Source organism: Equus przewalskii, chromosome 6, assembly GCF_037783145.1.
Source record: "Equus przewalskii isolate Varuska chromosome 6, EquPr2, whole genome shotgun sequence".
NCBI classification, from domain to species: domain Eukaryota; kingdom Metazoa; phylum Chordata; class Mammalia; order Perissodactyla; family Equidae; genus Equus; species Equus przewalskii.
In genome coordinates, this window is record NC_091836.1 from 1239819 (window position 1) to 1266880 (window position 27062).

The 27062-nt window shown below is 63.2% G+C and overlaps 1 protein-coding gene across 1 annotated transcript; it reads right to left on the bottom strand.

Annotated features, from left to right (window-relative positions):
• Positions 1-6127: 6127 nt before the first annotated feature.
• On the bottom strand, positions 6128-26354 carry BTBD2 (BTB domain containing 2). Its single transcript, XM_070624698.1, has 9 exons — positions 25957-26354; positions 15181-15300; positions 12024-12180; positions 10851-10956; positions 10546-10743; positions 8145-8337; positions 7949-8036; positions 7339-7485; positions 6128-7016 (listed from the first exon to the last, which is right to left on the bottom strand). The coding sequence occupies exons 1-9, from the start codon at positions 26328-26330 to the stop codon at positions 6855-6857; spliced, it is 1545 nt and encodes a 514-aa protein (XP_070480799.1). The 5' UTR covers positions 26331-26354; the 3' UTR covers positions 6128-6854.
• Between the last annotated feature and the right edge of the window lie 708 nt (positions 26355-27062).

The window sequence follows — 27062 nt, forward strand, 5'->3', positions numbered from 1 at the left end:
CACACACGGTGTGAACCCGACTACGCGGCTCCCTCTTCCAGGACAGCCCAGGCCCCGTGTGCCAGGAGGGGCCGAGCGCGCCCACAGCAGGGGCAGGAGGAAGCGTGTGGCGGCCGTGAGCGCAGCAGGCCAGGCAGAGCGGTCTGCTTGGCCGTGCACTGAGTGTCCCCCACAGTCCTGTGGACACCTGACCCCAGCACGTGGGCCGTGGGGGCGTGGGGTGCCGAGGGCCCAGTGCCTTAGAAGAACGCCAGCGCTCGAATCTCCCACGTGAGGACGCGCACAGGCAGCCGTCTGCAGGCCAGGGCGCTGGCCCTCTCTGGAGCTGCGTGCCGCCCGTCCCTGGGCACACAGCCTCCAGGCGCACCCCCGCCGAGTCTCGGGTTACTGCAGCCGTGCTGACTAGACAGTGGCCCAGAAGGCGGTGACGGAAATGCACGGGAGTTCCTGAAGAGAGCCAAAGGGCCGTCCCAGGTGGATCGCAGCATTTTCTGGCACTTTCTCCCCAGCAGCACAGAACCAGCAGAAGGGGAGACCCCGTGTGCGCTAAACCCTGTCCGCACCTCGGAGGTGAGCGCAGGTCCCCGGGTGTCTGCCCTGCCCCTCTGCAGGACCGTGGGGACAGACACTAGGGGCCAGGAGCAAAGGAGAGAAGTCACAGCCTCGCCCGACGCGGCTTCATTGGGTGGGCAGCCGCGAGGCCAAGGCGGCAGGACCTGGTCCAGCAGCGTCTGAAGACGCGGAAACCATCTGGGATCAGAAGTTCACACAGTAAGGACAGAAACGGGCCAAGAGGAGAAGCGAAAGCGGCTGCTTGCGTTTAGGAGGGAAACGCAAGAAGAAAAGCCACTGGAAGCGAAGAACAAGTCGCAAGGTGCCCAGGCCTCCAGCAAAGGTTGGAGAAAGGGGCTCGGAGTCAGGAGGAGGCGGCGAGGAGCCGGAGCGCGGGTGTCGGGAGCGAGGCGGAGGCCCGCGTGACTCCGGCTCTGAGGACGGGACGCGGATGGGCCGAAGCTGCTGTCCAGGCTGCTCCACACACAGGGACCCGCGTCCCCGTGCCCACCGGGGACCTGGGAAAGCTGGGGGGTGTCAGGCCTCGGAGGACGACTGCAGTCTAAGAGCGTGATGATCCTCAGGCCGCGGGCAGAAAGACGCATAATCCAGCGAGGCGAGAGAAGTCGGCACCAGACTTTTCTAAACCAGCGCACGCAGCGAGGCGACGATGGAGCACCCTCTGCGACAGCGCAGGCCACGAGCGACAGCGGAGGGCGCCCGGCCACCGGGCCGTCCTTCCGTCTCACAGCCGCAGCCCTGCCTGTGGCTTCAGCTGGCGGAGGAGCTCTGCCTGCTGGTGAGCGTGTAACACGCATAAACGTACACCCGGGACACAAAGTGGGGCTCGGGGCTGGGACCAGGGTGCCGCCTCTGTGATGTCGTGAAGCAGAAGCAACTGTAAGAGCAAGACGAGGAGCCGGGCCAGAACGGGCCCATGGAGCTGGGCTGGGACCGGGGGATCCGGCCCAACGATGGTGTCCACCACGCGGGCAGGTGGGTAAATGCAGAGATGCGTGCGTGTGCATGTACACTGGGGCCTGTGCCCACCTGGCCCCACTTGCACCATCTCTGTCCTTTGTTTCCCTCCTGACGTACGCCCCAGTTCCCTGCGACTGGATTGGCTTTATAGAGCCGAGCCTGCAGGACCCCTCTTTGTTCAGACTGTCACACGTGCACGCACCGTGGATGCCGTCTGCCGCCCTTCACTTCTCCTGCCGACCAGAGGGTCGTCTCGGCCGGAAGCCCCCCCAACGATGTTTTAATCCCAACGGTGCGGGTTTGTTGGCAGCAAACGCGCTCAGCTCTTGGTTGCCTGAAAACATCTTCATTTCGGCTGCAGTAACGAAGGACGTCTCTGCCGGGAGCAGGGTTCTGGGTCGGCAGGTGGTGTGGTTTGGTGTTTTTGCCTTTCGGCATTTTAAAGACACCGTCCTGTTAGTTCTGGTGAGAGGCGAGTGGTCAGCGTTGCTCCCTTCAGCCTGACCCCCCCCCGCCCCCCCCTCCCCCCCGTCCTGTCGTCCGGCAGCTTCTGAGAAGGTCGTTGTCTTTGGTTTGAGGCCGTGCGGAGTGGGGTGTGGGTTTCTTTGTGTTTGTCCTGCTCGGCGTTTGCTGAGCTGCCTAGATCTGCAGGACGACATCTTTCATCGATTTGGGGAAATTTCCTGCTGTTCCCTCTTCAAGTATTTATCCCTCCAAGTATGTCTTTTGCCCTTTTTCTCTCTTTCCCAGGATCCCAGGTCCCCGTGTGCAGGACTGTCTCATGTGACCCCACAGCCGCTGATGCCCCGTGGTGTCTTTCTTCTCTCTCTCTCCCTCTGTGCTTCAGTCGGGATCATTTTGCATCTCTGCGTGGACGGATCCTCTCTGTCGCGTTTGGTCTGCTTGGCAGCTGCCCGATGAATTCTTTTCCCATACTTTTAGTTGTTGAGTTTCCATTTGTTTCTCCCTTTGTGGAGTTTCTCTTTCTCTGTTTCAATCCTCCATCTCTTTGTCCTCTGTGTCCTTTAACAGCCTTCTAAGAGCAACTTCATAATCCTTGACACTGAATTCCAACATCTGTATCCTCTGTGGGTCTGCTTCTATAGGCTGTTTTTATTTTTGTTGGGTTTTTTTTTGAGGAAGACTAGCCCTGAGCTAACATCTGCTGCCAATCTTCCTCTTTTTGCTGAGGAAGACTGGCCCTGAGCTCACATTGGTGCCCATCCTCCTCTACTTTATGTGTGGGACGCCTGCCACAGCACAGCCTGATGAGCGGTGCAGAGGTCCATGCCGGGATCCGAACTGGCGAACCCCGGGCCGCTGAAGCGGAGCACACGAACTTGACCACTGTGCTACAAGGCGGGCCCCTGTAGGCTGTTTTTCCCCCCTCTTGATTACGGGCAACATTTTGCTCTTGCACATCTCGTAATTTTTATTGCATCCCAGACAGTGGGTGTGAAGGCAGCAGCAGACATCCTTCCCCAGAAAGAGCACCCTCCTTCCTCCCCGGCAGCGTGGGCGGGGCTGGTCTCGCTGGGAGTGGAGCCACCTAATGCGGCTGGGCCTGCCCGGGGTCAGCGTCGGAGCCGGTCCACAGCTCCTCAAGTTTGCGTCTTGACCTGCCTCGTCTTCACTGCTGGCCCCGCGGTCTAGCAGGACTCTGGATTCTAGCAGGAAAGACGGCAGGACGTTTCCCGCTGCCTGTCCCCAGGCATTAAGCCAAGGCCCACGGGGGAGAATCTGCCGGCTTTTCCTGTGCCGCCTCGTTCCGGTCCGTTCCACCAGCCCACATGGGCGTCCGTGCTCCGCGGGCTTCCATCTGCCCGGAGGATGCCCTGCCCACAGCAGGCCCAGTCCCCACCAGACGCCGCGGGGGGACGCCCGAGCCCCTGCCCACCGAGGGCTCTCTCCTCCCTGGGGTTTACCCTCTGGATTTCTCAGCATCCTCATCCCTTTGACGTGTTTATAATTATATAGGATTCCTTCTTTTTAAGATTTTGTTATTTTAAGCTCAGGGTGTGCGATGTGCTGATCTGGTAGATTACAGACTGTGAAACGGATCCCACAGTCAAGGTGACTAACGCGGCCACCACCTCACGGTGCCTGTGTATGTGGTGAGAACACAAGATCCACTCTCGTAGCAAATCCCGAGAGTACAATACGGTGTTGTCAGCTGTTGTCCCCAGGTTGCCCCAGAAAGCTGGGCCCCTGTGACCAGCCCCTCCCCACCCCGGCACCCCCCGTTCTGCCCCCGGGGCTGCGAGTTCAGCTTTAATTCTGGATTCCACTTAAATAAGCCAGATGACACAGTGTTTGTCTTTCTGTAACGGGCTCATGTCACTGAGCATCGTCCTCCAGGCCCGGCCACATTGTTGCAAACGGCAGCATTGCCTGCTTTCCCAAGGCCTCTCGTGCCTGTGCGTGTCATCTCGATCCCTTCCCCCGTCGCCGGAGCTTCGGTTGTCCCCACATCCTGGCTGCCGGCCGCGCACAGACCTCTTCAAAGTGCTGATCGCCTTTCCTCTGGCTGCGTGTATCCCCAGAAGGGGGGTTGCTGGACCACACGGTTGGTTGTATGTTCAGTTTTTCGAGGAAGCTGCATACCGTTCTCCACAGTGGCTGCACCTATATAGGATTTCTCTTTTTTTAAAGGAGTCAGGTGTTTGTTTATTTTTTGAGGAAGATTAGCCCTGAGCTAACTGCTGCCAATCCTCCTCTTTTTGCTGAGGAAGACTGGCCCTGAGCTCACATCCGTGCCCATCTTCCTCTACTTTATACGTGGGCCGCCTACCACAGCATGGCTTGCCAAGCGGTGCCATGTCCGCACCCGGGATCCGAACTGGCAAACCCCGGGCCGCCGAAGCGGAACGTGTGCACTTAACCGCTGTGCCACCGGGCCGGCCCCAAAAGTGTTTCTTAATTACCAAACCGGGGGGTTTTCTGTCATCTTCCTGTGATCGATGTCCACTCGGATCCCGCAGCAGGCCGCGCACGCCCTCGGCATGAGATGCATTATTCCCGTTCGGACTCCCCTGAGTGTCCCCATTTTGGCCGGGGCTTCCTGGGCCCGAGAGGCCGTGCTCCCCGGTGTCGGCTGCCGTGCTACACACCCGGCAGACCGGCGGGGCTGCTGTCGGTCTGAGTCCTGACTTCCTGTGTCTGCTGTCCTGTCGCTGGGAGAGCCCTCTCACGGTGTCACGCTGTCAGCCTCCAGCCCCGCCCGTCTCTCATTTGTGCTCAGTCCGCCCCCGACGTACGTCTTTGGACCCGTGCTGTGGCGCAGAGCTGGCCAGGACTGTCCCAGCTTCCTGTCGGGGACCCTTTCATCACCGTGAAACGTCCCTCTGGGTGTGAAGTGAGACTTAATGCCTTGGGGTCCACTGTCTAGTGTGACACAGGCGCGCCGGCCGTCTTTTGGTGTTTGTATGACTCTCTGTCTTTTATCTTCAGCCTTTCTGTATCTCGATGATTAAAGCAAGATACTCATAATGCGCCAGTCGTTTGCTTTGGGTTTGGTAGCCACTCTGACCGTCGGTCTTTTCGTCGGGGTGTGTGAATCTGTGGCCCATCCAGTCCTCACCAACCAGGGCGCGTCTCAGTCCCCCGGGCTCGTTTCCTTTGGACTCCGTCAGTCTTTCGTCCTCACTCTCATTTTTGAAGCGCACAGAACTCTGGTTTGGGAGCCCTTTCTTCCTCCTGGCTGCTTTCAGGGTTTTCTCCTTGGCTTTTCAGCAGTTTGACTGTATGTGAGTTTTCTGTAATCCCAGTGTGGGTCACGGAGATTTTTAACTATGTGGATTGATGTCTTGATTCATTTTGGAAAATTCTTGGCTCCCCCCGTCAAGCACGGCCTGTGCCCACCCTGCGTCCTCCCCTCCTCTGTGTCTCCATCTCCTCAGCTCCCCTCTCGGTCCCCTCCCCTCCCGGCCACTGTCTTCACCTGGGCCATTTTCTCTCGCCTGGTTCTCTGGTTCCCTAATCCCGTCTTCTGTGCGCCGAGCCCCTGGGCGCTTCCTTACAGATGGCCTATCTTCCGGAACGTCAGACGCAGATGTGTCCCCACGCTGTTGACATTCTCCGTCACCGAGTCTGTTTCGTCCGCCGTTTGCTCTGCTGTCTTCAACACCCGACTTCCGGTAGCTCCGATTTCTGAACAGGCGTGGGTGCGTCTCCATGTGCTGTTTCTCAGCTCACTCTGTGACTTCTGCAGGATGCTGGCCATTGTCATGGCAACTGGCAGTACCAGGTTCCCGCCCGCGCACAGGGCGGCCAGGGGCCCAGCTGGACCTTGCTGGGCGCGGCTGCATCGTGCCAGGCGCAGCCCCAGGTCCCCAGGCAGAGCCCACAGGGTCCCCTCCCGGCACAGCCCCGTGGTGTCCCCGGGGCCCCTGCTGCTGCACAGAGGGGCAGGCCAGGAGCCCAGAGGTTTCGTGTGGAGGAGGATGGAGGGCACAGGGAGAGTCCTGAACCCCCGTGCTCCCCGCGCTCCCGAGGCCCGGGCGGAAGTCTGTGTGGGGAGCGGCGATCCCAGGGGCAGGCGGCCGCAGAGGGGGGCCGGGCCGCCGCTCCCCAGGAAGAAGCACGCGGGTCGGGGTGTGTTTCTTTCCTTTATTAAAAAAAATCATTTGGGGGCGCGGCGTGAGGAGGGCACACCTTTCACGGCTTCGGGGACACAGGTTCCAGAAGGAATCCCTGGGGCGGAGACATGGGGGGCGGGGGGGCGGCAGGGGCTGCGCCCTCCAGGTGTCCGGGCACAGCGCTCCCTGGTGGGGCAGCGGCGCCAGGACCATGGGTGCGGTGGCCGTCGGGGCGTGGCGTCCGCCCGGCAGACAGGGTGGGGCCTGTGCGCCCCGCTGCAGGGGCCGGCGGGGGCGTCCCGAGGCTGGGCCCTGGGGGGCCCTGCAGGGCCTCGAGGGGCTGAGCCCCCCCCACCAGTCTCACTCTCCAGGGCTCAGGCCGGGGGCCCGGGGCCCGGGGTCACGGTGGCCTGAGCGTCCGCAGTGAACGGACCAGAACAAAAGGGACCCAAGAGCCCCCCGAGACGCGGGAGGAGCGCCCCCCACACACCGTCTCCTCCCGCAGAAACGGGGATCCAGGATGCACTGCCGTGTGCAGCTAACAGGACAGACAGGAGGCGACGTCCCACACGAGTCCTGGCTCCGGCGGCCGCAGGGACGGGGGACGCCCCACCCAGGGACCTGGCGGAGCCTCGGCTTGGGGCGGGCGCGGGCCAGTCTGCCCGCTGAGTCCTGGGGGAGTGTCGCCCGCCCCCGGCGCCTGTCCTGGCAGCCTGGCTCCCTGCACGGGGCGGCGCGGGCGGCCTAGGTGTAGAAGATGAGCTCGGGGATCTGGCCGTCCTCCACGGACGTCCCGTTGTTGTTCCCGGCCGCGTAGCAGAAGGTGAAGCACGTCTTGGCCCCCGTCGTGGGCGACTCGTGGGTCACCTTGCGCAGGCCCTTGGTGCCGTAGTGGGAGTCCGGGCCCTGCCGGGGTGGGGTCACGGCGAGGTGAGGACCCCGCGGGGCCGGGCCCCAGCAGGCCGGGGAGGGGCTGGGGCGGATGGCCAGCGAGGGGGCAGCAGCCCCACCCAGGTGTCGGGGCCTCAGGGCAGCGGCCCTCCAGGCGTGCGAGGCCCTCGCCCCTCCCGGCCGCCCAGCCCGGAGGTGGCCAGTGGGAGGGCAGTCGGGGTCCGGGGTGGGGTCTGGGGACCAGGGTCGAGGTGGGGGTCCCGGATGGGGTTCAGGGCTCCGAGTCGGGATGGGGTGTGGCCCGGGGAGGGGCTCCAGGGTCGGGTCGGCCGCGCACCTTGAGCGTGGCGCACGCCGTGTAGTTGACGTTGGGCAGCACCTCCACCGGCTCCTTGAACATGACGCGGAAGGTGCTGGCCGAGCCGTCGCAGCTGAAGCCCGTGTCGTTCTGGCCCAGGACGGTGTTGCTGTCCGTGTGGATGATCTGCGGGGCAGGGACGGGCGCTCACCCGCGGGACCGCACCGAGGCCGGGCGAGGGCAGAGCCCCACCCCAGGTCCGGAGCGGGGTCAGCCTGGGACCCGCGAGGAGCCCGACGGGGGCCGGGGAGGCAGGGCCCAGGGTCCCGCGGGCTGTGGAACACCCCTCGCATCACGGGGGCGGGACACAGAGCAGAGCGGCGCTGAGACGGGTGGGACAGCGGCGGGGGCTGGGGGCGGGGCGCGCGGGGGGCCCTGGGCGGGGCCGGGGGCTGGGGGCGGGGCGCGCGGGGGGCCCTGGGCGGGGCCGGGGGCTGGGGGCGGGGCGCGCGGGGGGCCCTGGGCGGGGCCGGGGCCTGGGGGCGGGGCGCGCGGGGGGCCCTGGGCGGGGCCGGGGCCTGGGGGCGGGGCGCGCGGGGGGACCTGGGCGGGGCCGGGGCCTGGGGGCGGGGCCGGGCGCGGGCGGCACCTGGATGTTCACTTGGTAGTCCGTGGGCCCGTGGATGGAGCCGTAGAGCCCAAAGCCGACCACGAAGATGCGCTTGCTGACCGAGAACCTGCCGCGGACGGAGGACGGGACGCTGGACTCCCGGAGGCCGCGAGAGCACGGCCGGCGCCCCCAGCGTGTCCGCCGCCCCGGCCCCCACCCCGCCCCGGCCGCGCACCTGATGCGGTCGCTGGTGCCGCTGTAGCCCCAGCGGCTCTCCACCTGCTGGAAGCGGTTGATGCTGCACTCCTTCCCGCGGAGGCAGCAGCGCGGCCGGTCGATGAAGTCCACGCGCGGCTTGGGGTTGACGGTGAAGTGCAGGAAGAGGCTGACCACCTCGCGGTCCACCAGGATGCCCGACTGCGCGGGTCCTGCGGGCACAGGGGGCGGAGCGTCGGCGCGGCAGGGGCGCGGGGTGAGCCCGAGGGCGGGGAGACCCCCAATGCCGTGACGGGCGGCTTGTCCGCGGCGTCTCAGAGGTGATGTCAGATTCCCTACAAACGTTAGGGGTCGGGGCGCCTGGCTTTTGGGGAGGGTCCCGCGCAGACGACGGCTGACCCGCTGATTCCTGGCTCGTTGGGCCAAGCCCCCTCCCTGCCCCAGGTCTCCTGCCTCCACTGGGGCCGCCACCCCTCGCGGACTACCTTTTGGGGTCACCCCTGGTTCACAGAGCAGGTGGCCGCCCTGTCCGTCCCCACACAGGGCCATCAGCGGCCGAGGGGCGACTGGCGGCTAGAAGCAGTCAGTGCTCCTGGCGGGGGGCTGAGAGGGGCTTCCACAGACGGGGAGATGACAGGTCCGGGAGGGGGAAACAGATGCAGAGATGTGACAGCGACAGGGGGGGTCACAGGTAGGGCTGGGGGCCGCTGGGCCACAGGGGCGGAAATCGGGGGCCGGGAACCTCACACACACCCCTGCCCGTCACCTCTCTGCCAGGAGGACAGAGCCCAGGACACAGCCCGCCCCACACGGTCCTCGAGTTCACAAGACTCGCTCATTTACCAGCTTTGAACACGTTTCCGCGTGAGGTCGGCCGGGGCAGTGCTCCGAGCCAACACGCGAGCCTCACCCGGGGGAACGGGGTCGGGGACAAGCAAGATACGAAATGGAGTTCAGAACGTTAACCACTGTCGCCTTTAATCTCTGCAGAGAAGACGCAGAAAGGATACACAGGGCAGGCTCGACCGCCGCCCGCCAGGGAGACGGGCTTCAAACGTCTGCTTTCTCCAGTTGTCAGGTGGACATCCTAAGCGGGGACTCTGACACAGCGTGACAAAGGGCCGGGGCCCGTGGGCGCCCCCTGCTGGCTCAGAGACAGGGCCACCAGGCCCAACGCAGACCCACAGGACACACACACTGTCCCTCCTGGTGCTGGCAAGGGGGGGCCATGGGGGGCAGCACAGGCTCCATTCTGAGGACGAGGGGACAGTCCTTCTTGGCAGGTGGTGTCACAGGGGCCTGAGACCTGGGGGGAGCGCTGCAAGGAGAGTGGTTTTGGGGGTGCAGGCCAGGCTGGAGCAGGAGGTGTCTTAGGTTGGGACAGTCGGACCCTGTCGCCCAGAGCTCTCACTAGGAATTTTGGCCCCCGGGGGACACTGGGCCCCATCTGGGGACATCTGTGGTCATCACAAGTGGGGTGCTCCTGGAATCAAGTGGGTGGGGGCCAGGGATGCTGTCCAACCCCCACAGTGCCCAAGACGGCCCCACAACAGCAAGCGACCCGCCCCGATGTCACAGTGCCCAGGCTGCCCCGGTCACCACGCACTGCCGGGGCCTGGGCCAAGGAAGGCTCCCTCAGTGTCTGATGAGTGACCCCAGAGCACACGGACAGTCTCTGAGGCATCACTCTGGCGCTGTGCACACGGCGGGCCGCCGGATAAGACACACGCAGGATTCCAGGCACATGTGATCTCAGGTCAAAGGCGACTGACCCATGGGGCAAGTGCCCCAGCCGAGGCCTGGGGGACACATTCTAGAAAGTTATCTGTTTGCTGTGTTGCTAAATGCGGTGACCCTAAGACTGGTGGGAACAGGGCAGTGCAGACCCAGGAGAGACAGGACGGTGGGTGTGCGCTGGCCACAGGGCTGCATCACAGAGCCCCGTCCAGAACCTTCCAGGCCAGCATGGCCCCAGGAAGTATGCATCCACACAGGGTGGGGGCACGGGCAGGGCCACCCCACACTGGCCCCGAGCCCCAGGCCTGCAGCCGCGGCCACTTCCCACCCCTTCATGGGGCTCGTCACGGACGCTGACGCCAGAGTCCGGCCCCCCAGGACACGAGCCCAAGACGGGGACCCTCAGTGGCCGGGGCACTCAACACATACATGTGGACAGCGAGACAGAGGGAGGGGACACAGAGACACAGGAGGGGCGGCACCAGGGGTCGTTCCAGGTTCACACGCTCAGGCAGGGTCCCAGCTCCCGAGGACACGGCGGGTCTGTCAGCAGCACACGGAGCACATGCGTGTCCCTGGCAGCGGGCTCGTGTGGGGGACACACAGCCAGGACACGTGACGGAGTCACACGCGGGGTCCCTGGGGGTCGGGCTCTGGAGCGGCCTCGCCCCCCTGCCCGTTACCTGCAGCGAACTCCTCGATGGTCATCAGTGGGAAGCGGATGAGGGCCAGTGCCTTGCCCAGAACCTTCCGCTTGTTCTCAGGTGTCACCTGCAGCTGCTGGCGCTGACACTCGGCCTCCGACCAGCGCACGACGGCGTTGAACAGGCGTGCCTCCCGGATGCCCAGGGTGTCCCGCTCCAGGACAGCCACCAGCGTGTCTGTGGGGACAGCCGGTCAGCGGGCGCCTGGCCGGGGCCTCCGCGTGGGCATGGCTGACTGCCGCAGGGCAGGCGGACCCCGCGGCAGCCCCCCGCACCGGCCCTACCCAGGTCGATGTCCGTGAAGCCCTCGGCGGTGATGGCGTCGGCCGTGTTCTTGTCGATGTTCTCCAGGCACAGGCTGGCGAGCTGTGGCTCGTCGAACAGGCGCGCCTGCGGGGAGAGCGCGGCAGCACCACCGCCCCAGGCTCAGCGCCCGCTCCCGGGCCTGCATGTCGGCCCGGGTGTCAGCCCGGGAGCCGGTGACACGTTCTCCCTCCAAGTTCCCGGCCTCGCGGTAACGCACCGGGGCCCAGCACATGCACGACCCCCTCCGGGCCTGCCAGCGCCTCTAACGCCGCGGCCCCCGCAGGTCAGGCCCGAGTGGGGGATAGCAGACAGGATGGACCCAGGAGATGTGCGCAGTCCCCTCGGGGCTGGCTGGAGCCACCGGGGAGAGGGCCACAAGTGACCGGCAGGACACGGGAGCCCAAGCCTGACCGTCCCAGGGTCAGGGTGCAGCCGCTCCATGAGGGACTCGCGCTCTGGCAGGCCAGGGATGGAGGAGACTCTGGTCTCTCTGCCCGGGACGCTGGTGGGCAGCGAGCCCCCGCGCCCTCTGCCCTGCGCTCTGCTGGGGCCCAGCTGGGACGCCCCCTGAGGCTGCCCCTCAGCAGATGGCCGGGCGGCCCTGTAACAGTCCTGGCTCAGGCCCTTTAGGGCGACTCAGTGAGCGGCGGTCAATGCCGAGGCCCAGGCGCCACCTCTGCGAGAGGGCTGCAGATCTGGCCTGTGGGGCTGTGACCGCCGGGGAGGGCGCCCCCACGCCCGGGCTGCCCCGTCCCCAGCCTTCCCGGCCTCCTGGCCCCCGTGGCTGCATTGGCCCCACCACAGCCTGTCCGTCCACACAGAGCCCAAGGGGGTTCCCTGGAGAAACCCCATGCCCGCCCCCAAAACCCATCACGACGCCCCGGGAGCCGTTAGCGCATCCCTGCCGCCACCAAGTGGATGGACGGCGACCTGGAAAGCCCATGGGGATGCGACTGGGGTGGGGGGTGAGGGGGCTCATCCTGGAGCAAAATTTAAGGGGCAAAACCTCAGAATCCCCCCAGGACCCCCAGCCCCCGGCCCTCCAGCCCGCTGTCACCCTTGTCCCCCTATCTCATGCCCCAGCTCCGTTTCCCTGGTCCCCCACCCCCTGGTCCCTTGTCCCGTCCCCGTTCCCCGTCCTGGCCCCGCACCTGTGTGAGCAGCATGAAGGCGTTGTCGGCGCGCAGGTTCTTCTTCAGGAACTCCACGCAGTGGGCCTCGAGCGCCGGCACCGCGTACTTCTTGGCCGTGTACAGCGTGGTCATGACCGTCTCGGGCCCGATCTGAACCTCATCCGAGTAGAGGAACCTGGAGGGGCAGCGGCCGTGAGGCAGGAGCCACCCAGCCCGGCCCCGGCGGCTGGTGGGACCCCAGCTCAGCCCGGCCCAGAGGGCCCCTCCAGAGCAGCAGCTGCTGCCCTCTGACCTGCAACGTGACCTGGCAAAAACATCCTGGGAAAAGCCCCACACTCCACCCGGGAAACGCAGCCCCACGGCAGGCAGGCCTGCTCCTGTCCCCACGCCAGGGCCCCCGTGGCACCGTAGGATCTGCCCTGGGACGTGGAGAGGTCCCCTCGCCTCCGCACCGGACGTCAGGCCTGACACAAAGCTCGGGGCACCAGGTAATGTCAGGAGCGGGGTCAGCCCGAGTCACAGATGCGCTCGGACCCTGCGGCCCTGGCTCCCTGTGAGGCCGGGCCCAGCTGGAGTGAACACGGCGCAGAGCAGCGGCAGACACGCCCGCTCCTGGGTCCCAGGCCCCCCAGAATGCGCTGGAAGCCCAGGCACGACCCCAACACAGCAGGTGGAGTCCCGCGGGGTCAGAGAGACCACGGGCCAAGGAGGCCGGGGATGCTGCTCACGCCCCTGGCACCCAGGGCGACCCCACAGAGAATGACCCGGCCCCATTGTCCGCAGTGCCGAAGGGGACCCTGCAATGGGGACAGGCCATCAGTGCGGAGGAGACAGGTGAGCCCCTCACGCCAGTGGCGGGTGTCCCAATGGTGACAGTGCCGACCCTCTCGGGGGGCAACCCTGCAACATTATCAAAACCGAGAGGGACGGAGAGGGGCACGGAGACGGAGAACGGACTGCGACGGGCCGCCGCCTGCGCTGCGCCTGAGGCGGGGCCAGCAAACCGCAACCTGCCACCTGGTTTGCGTTTTGATTTTTTTTTAATGGATATCATTTTCTTTTATTTTTTAAATTATGATAAAGTACACATACTATCCACCGTCCTCACCATTTTCAGGGTACAGCTCAGCAGCATGAAGCACATTCACGTTGCTGTGCAACCATCCCCTCCATCTGTCTCCAGAACTTTCCATCTCCCCAAACTGCAGCTCTGTCCCCATGAAGCACTGACTCCCACCCCTCCCCCAGCCCCTGGCCCCCCATCCACTTCCTGTCTCTGTGGCTGTGGCTCCTCTGGGGACCTCCTGTGAGTGGACCACACAGTGTGTGTCCTTCTGTGTCTGGCTCATGTCACTGAGCATCACGTCCTCCAGGTCCGTCCACGTGGGAGCAGGTGTCAGGACCTCCTTCCTTTTCAAGGCTGCGTAATATTCCAGCATCTAGATGTGTATGTCCATCATCTGTGGATGGACACTTGGGGGTGCTTCCACCTTTAGTCTGTGAATCACGCTGCTGTGGACATGGCATGCAGAGATCCGAGTCCCTGCTCCCACTTCCCTTGGGGACGTACCCAGGAGACGGACTGCTGGATCATACATCTCTTGAGTAAGTTTTTGAGGAACCTCCAGATTCTTTCCACAGTGGCTGCCCCATTTCAGATTCGCGCCAGCCATGCACAAGGGTCCCAACTTCCCCACACCCTCGCCAGCTCTTGTCGTTTTCCATTTTTTTAATAACAGTCGTCCTGCTGGGTGTGAAGTGGCATCTCATTGTGGTTTTGTCTCCTGTTTTTGTAAATAAAGTTTTCCTGACACGCAGCCCCACGCAGGTTACAAATCGCCCACGGCTGCTTCCGCAGTGACGGCGGCCAGGCGAGTCGTGGGGGTGGAGCCCACGTGGCCGCACGGCCCAGGACATTTCCCCCGGCGGCCCGCAGGCCCCTGGTCGAGGGAAGGACCTGAGGAGGGAGGTCAGACGGATGAATGAGGTGTCCCAGAGAGCGGTCTGTAATCACGGACGCTGGGACCGGCCCCGGAGTCCAACATCACCGGATGCAGGCGAGGATGATGGGGCGTCCACGGACGGAAGCGGCCGGAACAAAATGATCCCCGGCGGCAAATGCTGGACGCGGGCTGAGGAAAGCGGGGACGGCGACACGATGGGGCAGAGGGGGCCGCGAGCACATGACACGAGCGGGACATGAGCCAGCCGGGCGGGACCAGCCGCCAGCCCGTGGTGCTTGTCTGCGCGGGGAGAGGATGAGTGGAGCTCCACTTTTTCATTTACAGTTCTCGGTATTTTCTTAAAAAAGTGTTTTTGGGCGTGAGCTTGTGCCATTTTTATAATCAGAAGCGAAAAATCAACTGTACATCTAAAGGGCTGTCTTAACCGTTCGGGATAATCTTTAAAGTCCAGAGGCGGGAGGATCGTGCCCAGATGAGCACGGAGGGTGGCGGCCCGGCCCCTCGCGCTGCCTGCTGCTCCCCTCCTCCGCCCCAGGCAGGCGGGCGCTGTTTCCTGCGGCCCGGGCGCAGCCCCCACCCCGGGCTCTCACGGGGATCGTAAAGCACTTGAGAAAAGTTCTGACGCTCAAAAAGGAAAATACAGGTGGATTCAAAACTCTCACCTCATGCCACTTCTTTAAAATCTCTGTTGACTACAAAGGATCAAAATGGGGGACTCACATCCACACGGCACGTGGACGGACCTGAACCCACGACGCTTGGGGAGAGAAGCAGACACAGAAGGACACACGGCGTGTGACCCCATGGATGGGCGGGAAACGTCCAGAACAGGCAGATCCACAGACAGAGAGTGGGTTCGTGGGGGCCAGGGGCTGGGAGGGGGTGGGGGATGCTGATGGGCACGGGGCTGATTTTGGGGGGATGGAAATGCTCTGGAATTGGATAGTGGTGATAGCTGGACAACACTGTGAATATACTGAAAGCAAGTGAATTACACACTTTGGGTGAATTGTGTGGTATGTGAATTACACCTTGATAAAAATAAAAATGGGGTCTCCAGAGCCCCTCTCACTGTGGAGGCGAGTTCTAGAAATCTCCGGGGAGCCAGGGCTCTGGGGGCGCTGTCCCGCGGGTTTCATTCCCTCCTGAGCCGTCTGTAGACTGAGACACCAGGCTCGCAGGCCGCGGGGTGAAGGGCCCACATGGCTTACTTGAGCAGCGCCAGGAAGGCGGCCGGCTCCACGTCGGGCAGCTCGATCTCGGTGGACGTGGTGGCCATTCCTCCGTTGAACATGGCGTCGAAGACGGCGCTGCCCACAGCCAGCACGAACCTGGTGGTCAGAGAAGAGCCGGTTACCCTCCATGTGGCACCCCGGTGCCCAGGCGCTGTCCAGGGCCATCTGGGGGCCAGTGCACCCGCCCCAGAGCCCAGGGGCACACGGCTGGGACACTCTGCCAGTGCCCGGCGGCGGATGGTGCTGGAGGAGGCTGAGGGGCGACAGGCGATTCCACGGTCAAGAGCAACACGAGGCCAGGGGGAGGTCATTCCCCGGGGACAGAATAGCCCAGGCCCTCTGCCGCTCCGCCAACGTCCACGCACTCGCACACTCATTCACTTGCACACTCACACACACACAGACGAGAAGTCCACATGAAGACGGAGGCAGAGGGGGGTGACGCAGCCACAAGCCCAGGGACGCGGGGGCCCCAGAGGCTGGAAGAGGCAGGAAGGACCCTCCCCAGGAGCCTCGGGTGGGGGAGCGGCCCTGCCCCCCTGGCTCTCAAGCATCGGGCTCCAGAGCTGGGAGAGGACGAAGGCCTGTGTGTTCCCGGCCCAAGGCGCTCGTGCCCGTCTAGCTGCCACCTCACCTGCATCACCACCCCCGCCCCGTCCATTCAGAACAGCAGCCGGGTCCCCAGGCCCCATGACGCCCTCCCACACAAGCTCCATAAATAAAGCGCCTTCCTGCTCGCCCTTCTTTCTACGCTTAAAAAAGCACCTCGCTCTCCTGCGGGGGAAACGATGCAAAGGCGGAAAGGGGAAGCGGCCCACCTGGGCCCGGCGCGGGTCCTGCAGAGCCACCAACGGGGCGGCCAAGGGCCTCACACACCCTCGGGGCCCTTGGCGGTGGACGTGCTGACAAACCGCAGGCCCTGCAAAGGCTGGCAGGTCCGAGGCAGGTGGGCCCCACCTCCAAGGCCCCTGCACCCATGCCCGGCCCACCCGGCCCCTCCTGGTCAGATGCCCCCAGGGTCATCAGGTTCCAGCCACCAGCACAGCCCTCGGTGCCTGCGCTCGCTCCTGCCTCCCGCCACCGGAGGCCCCGCCCCGCACCCGGTTGGCCTCCCCACGTGTCTTCCACCCTCCCCTCTCCTCCCACCTCCAAAAACGTAACAATCCACGCAAATCAAGCCACAGTGAGACGGCACCTCACCCACGAGGGCGGCTAGAATAAAAACATGGACAACAACAAGAGTCAAGGAGCATGTGGTGAAATCAGGCACGCGGGCACGCTGGTGGGGACGGAGGACGTGCAGCCGCTGTGAGAACAGTCTGGAGGCTCCAAAGGTGGTCGGACATGGAGTTCCCAAGCGACCTGGCATTCCCCCCCTGTGTGTGTACCTGAGAGCAGTGAGCACACAGCCACGCAAAACCTGCACCCCCGTGCCCTTGGCAGTGTGTCCACAGCAGCTAGAGGGGGACAACCCAGTGTCCATCAGCAGACAGGCAGACAAACAAAACATGCCCATCCACCCACAGCCTGGAATATTACGCAGCCATGAAAAGGAAGGAGGTCCTGACACCTGCTCCCACGTGGACGGACCTGGAGGACGTGATGCTCAGTGACATGAGCCAGACACAGAGGGACACACACTGTGTGGTCCACTCACAGGAGGTCCCCAGAGGAGCCACAGCCACAGAGACAGAAGGTGGATGGGGGGCCAGGGGCTGGGGGAGGGGTGGGAGTCAGTGCTTCATGGGGACAGAGCTTCAGTTTGGGGAGATGGAAAGTTCTGGAGATGGATGGAGGAGCCTGGCTGCACAGCAACGTGACTGTGCTTCATGCCGCTGAGCTGTGCGCTTAAACATGGTGAGGACAGTGATTTTTTTTTTTAAGATTTTTATTTTTCCTTTTTCTCCCCAAAGCCCCTGGGTCCACAGTCGTGTATTTTTCAGTTGTGGGTCCTTCCAGTTGTGGCATGTGGGATGGCGCCTCAGCATGGCCTGACGAGCAGTGCCATGTCCACGCCCAGGCTCCCAGCTAGCGAAACCCTGGGCCGCAGAAGCAGAGCGCGGACTTCACCACTCGGCCCCGGGGCGGCCCCAGGATGGTGAATTTTATGCTATGTGTATTTTACCACAATTTGAAAATTTAAAAAGGACACGGTGACCCACTACCCTGAGGGGGCAGGGAAGAAAAGGCCACCGAAGTGGCTTTGGAAACCAGGTGAAGGCAAACGGAACCATCCAGCACGCCGCACTCGAGTTAGCAAGTGCGCTCCTCACAGGAGAGGGGGCCGCACTCCGACGCAACCTCACGAATAGTCCAGGGTCACACGACTAAGCAGACACGTCGCGGAGAAGGAAGCCAGGCTCTCGCCGCGGGAGAAAGGGCTACAAACGGGGCGAGGAGGACTTCCACGGGGCTGACCGCAGGCGGGCCTCAGGACGGTCTCGTGGGTGGGCGGCTGGACGGATGGATGGAGGGACAGACAGACACAGGAATACACCCAGCGGGCAGTAAGTCCCCTCCCAGCGTCGGCTCGGGGGGCATCTCAGCAGTGACAGCCCAGCAGCAGCGTCCAGGTCTTGGATCAAAAGCCCGTCCTCCATGGACGGGAACCAGGCTCCCTGGAGAAACGGCCGATCCAGGGCCAGGCGGGGAAAGGACAGGACGAGCTGGGGGTGCCCTGGGGGTCAGCAAGGAGAGGAGAGCTCCCAACATGGCGGGGAAGGTCGAAGGGACACAGGAGCCACTCCAAGGTCCCCAACGGCCAAATCCGGGACAAGATGAGCAACGAAACAGTGATCGTGCTGGACGACCACCCAGGATGAAACACGTGGCCACGAGCCCAGGGGGACACAAGTCAATAACCGAATGGACAGACGACTCGGGAGAAGGGCCGGCTCCTCCTCTGGGAACTCCAGCTAACAAACACAGACGGGGCAACGGAAGCACAGCATCGCTGCAAATCAAAGACCAGAGCAAAGGCTGCCTCCAGGGAGAAGCACCACCCCAGATGCCACAACCACGGGCAGAAGCAGGAGAAACGGGATGTCTGCGGTCTCAACGTCGACGCGGGAAGACTTATGAACAGGGACGGTGGTGACGGTACGGTGCAGAAACTCGCAGACGCCACCCTACGCCATGACCAGGGCTCACGTCGCCAGAGATGGGACGGGCGGACACCGCGGGCCTGAGAAGGACACGCACCAGCGCCTGGCCTCCGACAACACAGGGATGAAAGTGGGAAGACGGGAACAGACACGCGGGACTGACGGAAGCCGTGGGGGAGCCGGAGCGGCTGCACTCACACCAGACAGGACAGACGGTCAGACGGGGCACATTCCCAGGGAACGGGCATTCCCAAGGAGCAGATGGTCAGCACGCCAGGACCAGGTACCAGTGACCAGCGTCCCCACACCTAGGAACAGAGTCCCCAAAGACGCCAAGCAGGGACTGAATGTGAAAAGGAGAAATTCAACTATTATGGTCAGAGGTTTCCAGGCCTCACTCTCAGAGACGGACAGAACCAGCCAGAATGCCAGCAAGGACATGGACAGAACAGCCCCATCAGGCGACCTGACTGAACCCACCTTCACGGCGCCCTCGACCCCACAGCTGCAGGAGGCACGTTCTTCTTCAGGGCATGTGGAACCTTCTCCAGGACAGACCGCGTGCAAAATGACGCAAACACACAAAGGGGCTGCCACCAGTCAGAGCACGTGCTCCAGACACAGAGGAATTAGCTCACCGATCGACGACAGAAGAAGTCTGAGACATCCCCCAATATTTGGAAATCAAACACGCTTCTAAGTAACCTGTGGGCCAAAGGAACACGAGGGAAATTAGAAAACATCTTCACTGGGATGAAGAAGAAAATATGACGCATCAAAATGCATGGGATGCAGCCAAAACGGAACTTAGAGGTAAATATTATCTAGTAAAGAAGGATCTAGAATCAATGAGGTAACTTCCATCTCAAGAATCTAGACCGTGAAGAACAAATCAAACCCAAAGAAGGAAGGAAATGATAAAGACAAGAGTGGAGTTGACGGGATTGGGAATGGGGGAAAAAGAAAATCAATGAAGCCAAAAGGTTGCTCTCTGGAAAAACATCAACCATCACTAAAACTTTATCTAGGCTGATCAAGAAAAAAACGTACAAATTACCAAAATCAGGGACAGAAGAGGGGACATCACTACAGACCCTAAAGAAGGTGAACGGATCTTAAAACAACGCTGTGTCAACAGATGAAGGCAACGCAGACGAAAGGAACTGTCTCCTAGAAGGACACAGCGCCCGAAACCGACGCGTGGAGAAAGAGACAACGGAAACAAACAGGGCAAGTAAAGAGAAGCAGCTCGTAATGAGACAGCTTCCCACGAAGGAAAGCTTCCCCAGATGGCTTCGCCGGGGACAGTCTAGCAAGCAACGCAGAAGTAACACCCGCCCTCGGCCAAGTATTCCCGAAAACAGAGAGGGAGGGAGCATGTCCCGACTCGCCTGTACGGCCGAGGACACGGTGCGGCCACCTGAGACAACAGCTCGGTGGTGTCAGGAGCAAGCGTTACTCCTCGAGGTGCCCAGGCCACCCCCGGTGTTCATCCCCACACGTGGATCTGCACACGAGCGCTCACAGAGCACCGCTCAGCACCGGGCGACACTGGGAGAGCCACACGCCGGCCACCTGGTGAACGGGCGTCCACACGGCGGGAGCCAGCAATGAGAAGACACGAACCACGGAGACTCGCAACATGGGCACGAAGCTCAAGGACTTTAAAGAAAGGGGCCGGGCCGAAGACGACATATTTCTCACTCGAGTTATAGCAATTTTATAGAGACGGCAAAACTAGAGAGACGGGAAGCAGAAGGGGGACAGCCTGGGGCTCGGGGTGGGAGTGGGGACCGGCTGGAAGGGGACAGAGGGAACCGTTCCCGGTGACGGGAAGCATTCTGAAACTGGCCGTGGTGGGGGCCACACGATTGTATAAACCTCCTACGCGGATGATCGCCAGGACAAACCAACCAGAACCCAGTACCGACGGCACTCGGTGACGTCGCCCCACACCTCAGGGAAACTCCCAGGAGACAAGGACGCACAGAAGCGTCCTCGCTGCTCCAGAAGAATGTGTCTGACAGAGATGTTAGCTCAGGGCCAATCTTCCTCAACAACAAAAACAATATATATATATATACATATATATATATGAAAAAAAATCTATAGCTTTCCAGCAAGAACCAACTAGAAAAATACAATGATTATTCACAACACACAAAAAATACAGAAAAATTCAGCAATAAACACGCAAGAGCTACATGAAGAAAACAACACAACTTTCCTAAGGACACACAAAAAAAACGCCCTGAGCAAATGGAGAGACATGTTCCCAATAAACTCTGTACTCTAAACGCTACTCAGTTCTCCCCGACCTGGTACCTTTGGAAAGACTAACCCCCCCAGAAATTCCTTTAGCACTTGACAAACTGATTCTAAAGATCGTAAGGGACCACTCGCCTGGGGCCAGCAAACTGCAGCCCTCAGACAGAATCCGGCCCACCACTTGTTCTTGTCAATAAAGTTTTATTGGAACACAGCCATGTTCATTCCTTTACGTGCTGTCTGCGGAGGCGTCTGTGCTGCTAAGGCAGAATCCAGTGGTCAGGACAGAGACCGTGTGGCCCGCTGAAGCGATGTGCTCTGTCCCTTTACATAGGTTTGCTGGAGCCACGCTAGAATGTGGGAAAGAGACGTTTTGTCACACTCATCCCCTGTAGCCAGCACCACGTTTCAAGGATGGAGGGAGGGAGGGCGGGTTGCATGGGTGACTGATTCTGGAGGAGTAAATACGTGAGACCAACCGAAAAACTCTTGACAAAGAATAAAATTCTCAAAACACGCCACGAAGCCACAGTCATCAAAAAACGTTCGTGGGCTGAGAATGCGCAAACGGATCGATGAAACAGAAGGCCTCAGACCCGGACTGCCCCACTTTCTAGACTTCCCGGCGTTGATAAGTTTTCCACGACAGAATAAAGCTGTTCGACAGTAACTCTGTGGGACTGCCCCACGTGCACAAGCGCTCCCCCAAAGACAGCCGCCACCTCCCCAGAGCAGCCCCACGGGGACAGCCGTGCATGCGGGCAGGGCGGGTGACACCCGTGTGCTGGGCCCCGCTTGTGCCAGGCGTTCTCCCGGGCGCTCGGACGGCACGAGGGAAGGAGGGAGGCCGGGCCCCGCTCACGACAAGCCAGCGACAAGCGTCAGACAGACGTCAGTCGTTAGGGTCAGGAGGAGAAAGAGCGGAGGGCGAGGGTGCGGGCTGAGGGCTCAGCAGAGGGGGGCCCCCTCCTAGCTCTGAACGAGGCCCGAGCTCACCGGGCCAGTGTCTGCCACGGTCCTCTGATCTGGGGTCCCAGGCCCAACGCCACGCCCAGGTCACCTGGCACCTGGCATCCACGGCCGCTCTCAGCCCCAGCAGGTGACCACCCCAAGCCAGGGCCCTGGCTCCAGACCAGGTGGGTCCAGACCACACAGGCCTTTCCTGCAACCGGCATGAGCGCCTCCCGTGTCTGCTTTTCAAAGTCAACCCAGACCTTGTTCCCACGTCACCAGTTCCGACACTAAGGTCTCCTTTCTGCTCAGGACCCCACCCAGGAACTCACGTGGCATTTGGCCGCCCCCCTCAGGCTCCTCCAACTTTCCTCGCTCTGCCTTGAGGACCGGCTGGGTGTCTGGCACTGTCCCCCGACCGGAGTTTGTCGGGGTTTTCTCATGAGTCGACTGGACGCGCCAGGTTCCCAGGCCTGCAGACCAGGCGACCAGACCAACAGGAGTCCACTCCCCTCTCAGCCCTGGCGGCCACACGTCCCAGACCCTGGTGGGCAGGGCCACGCTCCCTCCACAGGCTCCAGGGGAGGGCCCTTCCTGCCTCTGCCACCTTCTGGGGACTCCAGGTGTCCCTGGGCTTGTGGCCACATCCCTCAGTCTCTGCCTCCCCTGTGACACGGCCATCTCTTCTGTCTCCCCTGTGTGTCTAAGGACATTTGTCACTGGATTTAGGGCCCACCCAGATAATGCAGGATGACCTCATCTTGAAACCCTTTTTATTTTCTCAAGGAAGACTGGCCCTGAGCTAACATCCGTGCCCATCTTCCTCGGTTTTGTAGGTGGGATGCCACCACAGCATGGCTTGGCAAGCCAGGTGTGTAGGTCCTCACCCGGGATCCAAACCAGCGACCCAGGCTGGGCTGGGAAGTGGAGCTCACAAACTTAACAACACCAGGCCAGCCCCTTGAAACCCTTAACTTAATGACATCTGCAGAGACCTTCTGTCCAAACAAGGTCCCATTCACAGGTTCTGGGGGTCAGGACGCAGGCACACCTTTTAGGGACCACCATTCAACCCACAACACTGGGGTTATGGGTTTGGGGAAGAACACGGTGAGGTGCCCTTCTGGTCACTCCCCATCAGGGGTCCTGATGCCCACAGGAAGTCACCCTGAGGTTGACCTTGACTGCCCGGCTGAGGTGGGGTCGCCGGCGTCCCCACGTCCAGCCCACCCAGGAGGGGGTGGGAACTGGGTCCAGTGGGGAGGACTCGCCATATTAGGAATTCTCGGGGAAGCACAGTGGGGTCTCCGCCCGCCTCGTGTGCTCCATCTGGGCTCCACCCGCGTGGCCGTGGACCCTCTTTTACGTGCTGGGCTCCGTCCCACCCTTACTTAAGCCTGCGCGTCTCGAAGACGAGCCCCAGGCCACTGGACAAGCACTCAGCTGGGTCGCCTCCTCGACCCTCCCAGCATCCCCGGGATGGAGGTGTCTGAGTGGTCGGTCCCGGCTCACAGATGGGGAAACTGAGGCACAGCCAGCCCAGAGTCACTCACTGGACAGTGATCTACCTGATGACCGTTGCAGGGGAAATGTCACCAATGCCTTTAAAATCACAATCCAAAGACTGAACAGAAAGAAAAAGAACAGGAACCTTCTCTCCTGGACTACAGAGCGTGGGGCACCGACGCCGGGCAAAGCAACCAGAAAAGCGCCATCAGCCTGGCCCAGACGCCCTCCGGACACTGAGCACACAGGTCAGGGGGCTTCCGGGACCGGGGGGTACCGCCAACGGCTGCAGGGACCGCGAGCTGTGCAGCCACTGGTATGAGAAGGGCCAGGTCCCCAGGGTGGGCGGGTGTGACGTGAACGTGGGCGTCAGGCACGCACCCCCCAAGAGCCTGATCCCAGACCCCACTTTCAGGGGGCTCCTCACTGCCGTTCCTGAGCACCCCGTCCTCTATCACAGTCCCTGGGCCACCCCATCCACTCCCATGGCTCCGGACCCCTGCGTGCCGCAGACCCCAGACCCACGTCACCTCTGGCCATCTCTCTCCAGGCATCTCGGCCCCTCCAAAACAACAGGGCCCTCCCGGGCCCGCCCCCACCCCGGGATGCTTGAGCCTGGAGTCTGGGGGACCCCTATCCGAGCCCCCGCTCTCCCTCACCTGCCAAACCACCGCCTCTGCACGCTACAGGGACACACCTCCCCCAAAGAGAAGCCGAGCCCTCTGCCCCCGTTTCCATGGTCCCCACCAGGCTCCTGCGGACGCCCATCGTATCTGTGGCCATTCCACCCCTCAAAGCAGATCTGGCCACTGCGGCCTGCAGCACCCCTCGCCCCTTCTGCTCTGGCCTTGCTGTGGCTCCCACGTGCCCAGCTCCTCTGGTCTCTGGAGCCTCAAGCTCCCCTCCCCCAGCCCCATTCAGTGCCACTTGCTCATGGTGTAGATCCTGGAGCGGGTCAGGCCTGGTGTCACCCCCACCCCCACCCCGTATCTCCCGCCTGCTTTCCGAAATTCTTATTAAATCTCACACCTGTCCTCTTACTTAACCTACATTTCCCACCAGACCCTGGGCCCTGGGGCCACCATCTGCCCTGTTGCCCCCTCTCACTTCCTGGCAGGGCCAGGCCCCTCTCCTGCTCCCCACGGGGAGTCCCCACTTTGCCACCAAGTGCGATCAAGTACGAGTCCTGTGGTCAGCCGGCGCCTGGGGGGCCCCCACTGGCCCCCTCGCTCCACTCAAGCAGAAACCCCGGGGCTCCCCCACTGGTGGGGTTTCTCGCTGCATACGCCAGGTCCCATCCCGGGGGGGGCCAGGGGGTGGGCTGGAGGAGGGGAGCGTCTATCGAGACTGGACCGGACCGAGCAGTATTTAGGAGCAGGCCCGGGCGCAGGGCGGGGGGGGCTGGCAGACAAACCACCCAGCTTTGGGGGGAGGCCCATGAAGATGATGGGGGAGGGGGCTGCAATACACACAGGGGGGAGGGACGAGCCACAGGAGGCCCCGGGGACCCAGCTGCGGGCCTGGAACCTTCTGCCAGCAGGAATCTAGACCCCGTTTATAACCAAGAAAAAGCCGGAAAGAAAAATCTGGAAGATACAGGTTAGATAAAGGCCACACGTCAGAAAGGCGGGAGGACCTCGCAGCAGGGTGGGGACACTCCAGGCAGAGCGTGAGAAGCCTCCCGCTTCCCTCCCTCAACAGAGCCCTCCCCCTACCAGGTCGTGGGGTGCAATGGAAGCAGGGTCAGAGGGAGCAGGAGCGGCTGCGCCCTGGAGCCAGGCAGAGGGCTGGGGCCTGGCCAGAGAGGAGGCCCTAGGCTAGGGGTTCAGGGGCTGGGGAGGGTCAGCGGGTCACAGAGCTTGGGGTCACGGGGCAGGGGGTTGTGTGGTTTGGGAGTCTGGGGTCCTGGGTTCATGAGGGGGAAGTCTGGAGGGGGCCTGGGGGTCACAGCCAGGGAAGGATGGGGTACTGGGCGCAGGAGGTCACTGGGGCAGGATGGGTGGGGGGCCTGGGAGGTTGGGTCCCAGGGGTCCCAGGATGGCGGGTCGGGGGCAGGGGCCCCGGGGATGCTGTGCATCCAGGTGGGGATCCGGGATGGTGAGTCCCAGGGTGGCGAGCCCCGGGGCGGGGGTCTGGGGTGGCAGATCCCACGATAGTGGGTCCCGGAGCGGGGGTCCAGGGTGGCGGGTCCAGGGCAGGGGTCCGGGACAGGGGTCGGGGTGGCAGGTCCCGGGATTCTGGGGGTGTAGGGTGGCAGGTCCAGGGCAGGGGTCCAGGATGGCAGATCTGAGATGGCGGGGTTCTGGGATGCAAGGGTCCAGGATGGCAGATCCCGGGATGCTGGGGGTCGAGGGTGGGGGTCCAGGATGGCAGATTCCAGGATGGTGGGTCCAGGGCAGGGATCCCGGGATGCTGGGGATCAGGGGGGCCGGGGGGGGGGGGGGAGTCTGAGATGGTGAGGGTCCGGGATGCAGGGGTCAGGGATGGCGGAGGTCCAGGATGCTGGGAGTCAGCGATGGCGGGGGTCCGGGATGGCGGGGGCCGGGGATGGCGGGGGTCCACGATGCTGGGGGTCAGGGATGGCGGGGGCCCGGGATGGCTGGGGTGCGGGATGAGGGGGTGCGGGATGGCGGGAGTCCGGGGCGGGGGTCCCGGGATGGCGGGGTTCCGTGGTGGCGGGTCCAGGGCAGGGGTCCGGGACGCAGGGGTCGGGATGTCGGGGGTTCGGGATGCCGGGGGTCCCGGGATGGCGGGGGTCCGGAATGCTGGGGGTCAGGGATGGCGAGGGTCCGGGGCGGGGGTCCCGGGATGCGGGGGCCCAGGGATGCGGGGGTGGGGGATGCGGGGGTCCGGGACGCAGGGGTCCGGGACGCGGGGGTCCGGGCGGGGGTCCGGGCGGGGTCCGGCGGCCCGGCGGTCCCACCTGTGCGCCGGGATGCGCTGCGCGCCGGGCCCCTTGCCCACGAGGAAGTGCACGTCGCAGAGCACCTCGTTGTTGAAGAGGAAGGCGAAGCGCTCCTGCACCGTGGGCTTGGTGGCCTGCCAGTTGTACGCGGGCTCGCGCGCCGCCGGCTCCTCGGCCGCCCGCTCCGCGCCCGCCGCGGCCTGCGCGCCCGAGCCCGGCCCCGAGCCCGGCGGCGGCGGCGGCGGCGGCGGCCCGGGGGCGGCGGGGGCCGAGGCGGCGGCGGCCGCGTTGCCGGGGGCGGGGGCGGCGTTGGCGCTGGGCCCAGGGCCCCCAGCGCCCGGACCGACCCCCGGCGGGCACGACGCGCGCCCGCCGCTCCCACCCGCCGCCATCTTGTCGGTGCGGCGCGGGGCGGGGCCGGGGGGGCGGGGGCAACGCGGAGGGCGGGGCCTGGCGAGGGCGGGGCGACGGGGAGAGGGGCGGGGCGACGAGGAGGGCGGGGCGGGGCGCGCTGCCGGCCCACAGCGGGCGCCTCAGGCGCCGGACCCCACGTCCTGAGCCCCGTCCCTCACGCTCTGGACCGCATACCAGATCCCTGACCTCAGACCTGGGTCCCAGATTCTAGATCCTTTACCTCAGACGCCAGGTCCCAGATTCTAGATCCTTCACCTCGGACCCCAGGTCCCAGATTCTAGATCCTTCACCTCGGACCCCAGGTCCCAGATTCTAGATCCTTCACCTCAGACCCCAGGTCCCAGATTCCAGACCTTTCACCTCAGACCCCGGGTCCCAGATTCCAGACCCTTCACCTCAGACCCCGGGTCCCAGATTCTAGATCCTTCACCTCAGACCCTAGGTCCAAGATTCTAGATCCTTTACCTCAGGCCAGGGTCCAAGATTCTAGATCCTTTACCTCAGACCCCAGGACCCAGATTCTAGATCCTTTACCTCAGACCCCAGGACCCAGATTCTAGATCCTTTACCTCAGACCCCAGGACCCAGATTCTAGATCCTTTACCTCAGACCCCAGGACCCAGATTCTAGATCCTTTACCTCAGACCCCAGAACCCAGATTCTAGATCCTTGACCTCAGACCCCGGCCCCAGATTCTAGATCCTTTCCTT